Raw genomic sequence first — 5,104 nt, 5'->3', positions numbered from 1 at the left:
ATGAAAAAAATAAAATACGTTTTTAAAACTCAATTAAAATGTTTTATTTTATAGAATTTATTTGTATTAAATTAAACGTGTAAACACTTCATTTTATTATAAAAAACATAATTTTTAAATTTTAATAAACTTGATTTAATCATTTTATTATTTTATAGATTTTTATATTCTATTTCTTCTGTGTGACAAAATATAAATGTTATTATAAACAATATTTTACTTATTTTAAGATTTCATTTTAATAAACTTAATCATTTTATAATTTATTTGATTTTCTATTCTATTATATAAAAAACAACATTTTCTACTATGCTTTTTAAAATAGTTTATTTTAATAAACTTAATTTAATATTTGTATATTCTCTGAATTTTTTTAATTCTATTTTCTTCTGAGTTCTGTGAAAAAAGACAATGGAAAATAGATCAAATAAGTTGTATCATTTAAAATTTTATTTTATAGAATTTATTTTATAATTAAAACGTATAAACACTTAATTTTATTATAAAACGTTTATAATTTATAATATAGAAATAATATAAAATAATAGTTTTAATTAATGTATTTTTTTATTTTATTCTACAAATTTGCCAAAACATGAAAAAAAAATTAGAAAAAAAACAAACACATTATTTATTTAAAATATTATATTATTATTATTTTATTTGTAATAAAATAAAATGCTAAAAAATACACTTTATTTTATTATAAAAAGGAAAAAATGAATATTACATGCACATCATATGTGCTGTGTTGTTGTAAAAATAAAAATAAAATTGTCAATTTTGTTCTTTAGTGACTAGAATTTCCAATAATAAAATATGTATATTTTTTAATTAATGCATTGTATTTTTCTTATTCTACAGATCTGTCAAAAATAAAATTCTAAAGAAAACATCCAAACATCCTTTAAATAAAATATATAATAAAATGTATAAAATACACACTATATTTTATTATAAACACAAAATAAAAATATAAAATAAACCTAAATAAATCAAATAAAAAGTAAATATTTTATTTATTAATTATTTAGTTTATTCTACATTTTTGTCAACACATTAAGTTCTAAAGAAAAGAAATCTTTTGGGCATCTGAGACAACCATATACATAAACGCTGCACTTAAGGCAATTACGCTGGCTTAAAAATGCCTACTTAGTGTCTACACAGGCTCACTAGGTACTAGAACAGAATGCACATTAATGCAAGCAGACATAAAACCAAGCAAATGTGTGAGAGAGGCCTAAACAGAGAACAAGACAGAGACACTCTCCTACAGGACAGCATCAGATCCTCCAGGACAGCCTGGACTAGAGAGAGACATTGCGGTAGAGGAGGTGCGTCTGCACTCGACAGGATAAACAGGGCTGTGCGGTCTTTTGAAGGCACAAAGACAAAGCGATGAGCACTGATAAGAGGAGGCGCCACACTGCTTGAAGCCCTGAGAGCTGAGCAATCACACAGACTGATAAGCATCGGCCCATAAAGACGACTCCGGCAGCTCTCCTCCAGACGAGCCAGAGGAGAGAGAAAGAAAGGGAGGGAGGGGAGAGCTGTGTGATAAAGATGGTTACTTTCTTTCTTTCAGAGGTGAGGGTTTAAAGGAGGGGCGACGTGAGATGATGACGAGACAGTTTTCTTGACAGGAAGCCACTAGATGCAAAGGAACAGCAGGTACGATTGAAGACACCGCGGAGAGTCAGTGCAATCTCAAAGATGAAAACTCCTGACAGTGCCATGCAGCAATGTGTGTCTACAGGCCAAGCACTAAACATCACAACAGTCAACACGGCCTACCTTCTACTGACAAACCGCATTTCGGAGCTTCGCGAAAGCGGTGCTTTGATTTCAATGAAACATGAAAGACCGTGCCGTACACATGTACTGTATGTGTGAGCATACACAGCAAAATATCGCTTTGCGACTGAAAAAGAGCAAACAGTGCAGTGCACTTTGAGTCTGTGAAATTGATTTGCTCTCTTGTTGTGTTTATACAGTGTATATCTACATACATGGAGGCTCAAAATAAAGAGAAAGCTTTTAAAAGTACAAGCCTGACCAGATCTGTGATCGGATTATCTTAACACGACAACGAGGAGGAACGAAAAAAAGAAAGCAAAATCCCTTTAAACATCATCCGTCTAATCTAACGCAAAGGTCACAATAAGCCTATTTACCAAATTCACCAAATGTAGACTGCTGTAAGTTTAAAAGCATAAAGTGTTCAAATGCTCAGCAAAGAAAGTGGAGTCAAGCCAGAGAGGTTGTTTGCAATCCAAATGCTTTAGATCCTGTGGAAAAACCATAAGAGGAGCCAGCGGTCTTACCTGAGCCAGTATCTATGACTGTGGACTGGCCTCTACGGTCGGCCACAAGGCGAGAAGAGCCAGGCATGCTAACGGGTTCTGAACGCACCGGCTGGATCCTGCGACATAAGGGATAAGAGATATTCACAAATTACACTGGCGTTAAATACAATAGTGTGAGTGTTTATCTAAACATTTCGACTTTTAAGAATAAAGTCCAAATTTTTAGAGAATAAAGTCAAAATTATGAGAAGTCGAAATGCTTACAGAAAAAATTAAAAATTATGAGAATAAACTCAAAAATGTTTTGAGAATAAATTTTAAATTATAAGATTTAAGTCGAAATGTTTACAAAATAAAGTTAAAATTATGAGAATAAAGTCGAAATTATGAGAAGTCGAAATGTTTACAGAAAAATATAAAAATTATGAGAATAAACTCAAAAATGTTTTGAGAATAAATTTTTTTCAAATTTCTAATAAGATTTAAGTCGAAATGTTTACAAAATAAAGTTAAAATTATGAGAATAAAGTCGAAATTATGAGAAGTCAAAATGTTTTAAGAATAAAGTCAAAATGTTTAGAGAATAAAATTATGAGAATAAAGTTTAAAAATTAACAGAATAAATTAGAAATCATAAGAATAAAGTCTAAATGTTTAGAGAGTAAAGTTGAAATGTTTAAAGAATAACGTTGAAATGAAGTAAATAGTCGAAATGTTTTGAGAATAAAGTCGCAATGTTTAGAAAATAAAGTCGCAATGTTTAGAGAATAAAGTTCTCTAAACATTGTTTAGAAAATGTTCAGAGAATAAAGTTGACATGTTTAAAAAATAAAGTTGAAATAAAGAAAATAAAGTAGAAATAATGAGAATAAATATGAAATAATGAGAATTAAGACGAAATGTTTAGAGAATAAAGTTGAAATTATGAGAATAAAGTCGAAATGTTTAGACAATAAAATTGAAATTATGAGAATAAAGTCGAAATGTTTAGAGAATAAAGTTGAAATTATGAGAATACAGTCGAAATGTTTAGAGAATAAAGTTGAAATTATGAGAATAAAGTCAAAATGTTTAGAGAATAAAGTTGAAATTATGAGAATACAGTCGAAATGTTTAGAGAATAAAGTTGAAATTATGAGAATAAAGTCAAAATGTTTAGAGAATAAAGTTGAAATTATGAGAATAAAGTCAAAATGTTTAGAGAATAAAGTTGAAATTATGAGAATAAAGTCAAAATGTTTAGAGAATAAAATTATGAGAATAAAGTCTAAAAATTAACAGAATAAATTAGAAATCATAAGAATAAAGTCAAAATGTTTAGAGAGTAAAGTTGAAATGTTTAAAGAATAAAGTTGAAATGAAGTAAATAGTCGAAATGTTTTGAGAATAAAGTTTAAATGTTTAGAGAATTAAGTCGAAATGTTTTGAGAATAAAGTTGAAATGTTTAAAGAATAACGTTGAAATGAAGTAAATAGTCTAAATGTTTTGAGAATAAAGTCGCAATGTTTAGAGAATAAAGTCGAAATGTTTAGAGAATAAAGTCGCAATGTTTAGAGAATAAAGTTCTCTAAACATTGTTTAGAAAACGTTCAGAGAATAAAGTTGACATGTTTCAAAAATAAAGTTGAAATAAAGAAAATAAAGCAGAAATTATGAGAATAAAGTCAAAATGTTTTGAGAATAAATTTGAAATAATGAGAATAAAGTCGAAATGTTTAGAGAATAAAGTTGAAATTATGAGAATACAGTCAAAATGTTTTGAGAATAAAGTTGAAATTATGAGAATAAAGTCGAAATGTAATGTAACAATGTACTGTACCTGATAAATATCCAAAATAATCAATATTAAATCGAAAATCGAATTGAATCACAAGCTTGTGAATCAGCCTCTTATTTTGCTAAATTAAATTATTAACATTTTGCAGATTCTGCAAGGTGTATGTAAACTTTTGACTACAACTCTATCAACATTTGCTGTTAAAAAAAACACCAACAAAATAAAGAAATTATAGAAATATAAAATGATAGAACAGGCAGAAAGAACAGCAGACAGACTGACAAATGATGAAACGAGTGATAGATGGACAGAGAGATAGCAGTGCTGGTACTGTGCAAGTGCTGGCTAGAGTTGGTCAATAAGTGTATTTAGTGAATTTCTGTGGTTAGTAACATGAGTCTATGCTGTCACATTGTGAACTGGGTGTTGATGATGGCAGCTGGTAATGTGAGCAGCATTGTGTGTGAATGTGTGTTTAGTGTTGCCACCTGAGGCTGTGCAGGTCCAGGTCGTCCGTGTCGAAATCAAGAAGGGGCTGCTGGGTGTCACTAGGCCCCTGTGACTGTAGTACAGAGGAGCTGGAGGAGATAACAGTGGTCTGACCCGACGGATGGATGGTCTTGAACTGAAACTGAGGGCCCATCCAGAGTCTCCTGTGAGGGCCGGTGTGGGTCACAATCTCCACCTGTAAAATACAACACCAATAGAAGAGCACTTAAACAGCTTTAGCAAGAAATTTAACTTCAGCCAAGTGATATATTTTTGAGTACACAATATTAAGGATAATCAAACACGACTTTATTCTATGCAGCAGGATTTTGTATTTTTTATTTATTTTTTCAAATTATTTTTCTTCACTCACAGTTACATAAACAAATCGCAATTCACAATGCAAACCTTTTTGCATTCCTGCATTTGTTTTCTTATTAAAATATTTTTTTTCTAGACAGACAGACAGACAGACAGACAGATAGATGGATTTCCTAAAGTATATATTAATGTTTTCATATTTATATT

The 5,104-nt window shown here is 29.9% G+C and overlaps 1 protein-coding gene across 1 annotated transcript; it reads right to left on the bottom strand.

Annotated features, from left to right (window-relative positions):
* Positions 1-1,162: 1,162 nt before the first annotated feature.
* Positions 1,163-4,774, bottom strand: LOC141317392 (BCAS3 microtubule associated cell migration factor-like). The gene is made up of 4 exons (XM_073833116.1): positions 4,576-4,774; positions 2,328-2,425; positions 1,278-1,448; positions 1,163-1,182 (listed from the first exon to the last, which is right to left on the bottom strand). Exons 1-4 carry the CDS (start codon positions 4,728-4,730, stop codon positions 1,163-1,165), a joined length of 444 nt encoding a protein of 147 aa, XP_073689217.1. The 5' UTR covers positions 4,731-4,774.
* Positions 4,775-5,104: the final 330 nt, after the last annotated feature.

This window comes from Garra rufa, unplaced genomic scaffold, assembly GCF_049309525.1.
Source record: "Garra rufa unplaced genomic scaffold, GarRuf1.0 hap1_unplaced_876, whole genome shotgun sequence".
Taxonomy (NCBI): domain Eukaryota; kingdom Metazoa; phylum Chordata; class Actinopteri; order Cypriniformes; family Cyprinidae; genus Garra; species Garra rufa.
This window is presented reverse-complemented; position numbering and strand designations above follow the sequence as displayed.